Source organism: Pseudomyrmex gracilis, unplaced genomic scaffold (assembly GCF_002006095.1).
Source record: "Pseudomyrmex gracilis isolate BER0280 unplaced genomic scaffold, ASM200609v1 scaffold_4925, whole genome shotgun sequence".
NCBI classification, from domain to species: Eukaryota; Metazoa; Arthropoda; class Insecta; order Hymenoptera; family Formicidae; genus Pseudomyrmex; species Pseudomyrmex gracilis.
Genome location: NW_018025509.1, coordinates 1,273 through 2,786, shown reverse-complemented (window position 1 = coordinate 2,786; position 1,514 = coordinate 1,273). Strand labels below are relative to the sequence as shown.

Below are 1,514 nucleotides of genomic sequence, written 5' to 3'. Positions count from 1 at the left end.
GTCGAATAATTTGGTGTCGAATAAATCTGTGTCGAATCGAGCGGTGTCGAATCGTACTGTGGTCAATAGAGTACCACCCGTTTTTGCCTTGCTGAATTTATTTCTTGTTTCCAGCCTGAGCTTACCGAGCTCTTTATTCTACCAGTGGATCTTGTTCACCGGATTCCTGAGTTTTGATGAGTAGTTTAATTCAAAGGCGGTTGTAATGGCGTTCTTTAAAAAGTCCGCCGCGTTTTCCAAGTTGTTTTTGGTTCTGAAATTGGTTGGGGCCACAGAAAGCTGGGCTTTACGGTCAGCCCTAAAGCCTTCCCAGTATGTTTTTCGTAGGTTGCAAACCCAACTGATTTGCGGTATTTGTTGAAGAGTTAGGCGTATATGTCTGTGGTCCGACTCAGAGGGCTCATTCGATACCCTCCAGTCTCTCACCAAACTCGCCATCCTCTCTGTACATACTGTAATATCTCGGATGACTTCCTGTTTTCTGGAGTCCAGAAATGTCGGCTCGTTTCCTCTGTTGAGAATGGTTAATCCTGTGCCCATTAAGTAGTCCTGCAGACTCTCCCCCCGCAGGTTGGTGTCTGTGCTTCCCCATCTTACATGGTGGGAGTTCGCATCGCAACCCAGCAGGAGTTCGAGCCCTCTGGCCTCCGCATAGGCCACCAGGTTTTTTACCTCTTCATGTGGTGGTGGATCCGTAGAGTCATAGGGCATATAAACTGACCCTATTAATACTTCCATGTCCTCTTCCTCGGCCAGCTTCATTCTCACATTGATGACTGTAAGGTCCTTGCTGCTGAGCTGTGGCAGAAAGATAACATTTAGTCCTTTTACCAAAATGCATGATCTTACTCTTTTTTCTGGGTGTGCTTTGTATAAACAGCCGCACCTACTTAGACACTTTACTGCACCATTCACAATCCATAGTTCTTGGATTAGTGCAATACTTGTATGCATCACAGCCATGCTCCTGGCTAGGATAGCCGAAGCGTTCTTGCTGTGATGCAAGTTAATCTGCGTCATTTGGATGCCGAGAGAAGCCATTTTTAGGCAGTCCCGACACCCTCCGACTTCATTTCCTTTTCCGTCGCCTCCCCGCGTTCTCGTCCCGCCATCTTAACGGTGCCCCAGCCAAGACTAAAGAAAGACCTGAAGCCACAGTGCTTCAAGGCTTCCATCGCCGAGTCGCCAACCAGGAGAAGTGGGCGCTCGTAGCATCTTTCCTATACGTCCCTTTGGTGACGACCTAATCGCTGGTTTCCAGCCCTGTTTTTTGTTGGTTGAGGAGCTTTAAAGCCTCCTCAACCCCTACTTCAGGCTCCTCCACATGCACTACCACCCGATGACGCTTAGGTAGCTCACCAACCGGCAGCACACGCAGAGGAGTTCCCCTGACTTTTAAATAGGAGGAGTGGGCCTTAAGTCACTCCGCTGACTCTTTATTGGCGCACACACCAATGAGTGCGCCATCCCTCTACCAGGAACCAGTGGAAGTGGGGGCTTTGTCATTCTCAGAC

General features: G+C 48.9%; 1 protein-coding gene across 1 annotated transcript; it reads right to left on the bottom strand.

Moving 5' to 3' along the window:
- Positions 1-138: 138 nt before the first annotated feature.
- On the bottom strand, positions 139-1,041 carry LOC109863429. Its single transcript, XM_020443694.1, has 2 exons — positions 904-1,041; positions 139-798 (listed from the first exon to the last, which is right to left on the bottom strand). The coding sequence occupies exons 1-2, from the start codon at positions 1,039-1,041 to the stop codon at positions 139-141; spliced, it is 798 nt and encodes a 265-aa protein (XP_020299283.1).
- Between the last annotated feature and the right edge of the window lie 473 nt (positions 1,042-1,514).

Excerpts from the sequence above, each read along its gene's own strand:
- LOC109863429 (XM_020443694.1), bottom strand. The coding sequence starts at position 1,041 with ATGGCTTCTCTCGGCATCCAAATGACGCAGATTAACTTGCATCACAGC. Across the intron at positions 799-903 it reads TATGGATTGTGAATGGTGCA|CTCAGCAGCAAGGACCTTAC; the intron begins GTAAAGTGTCTA and ends TTTCTGCCACAG.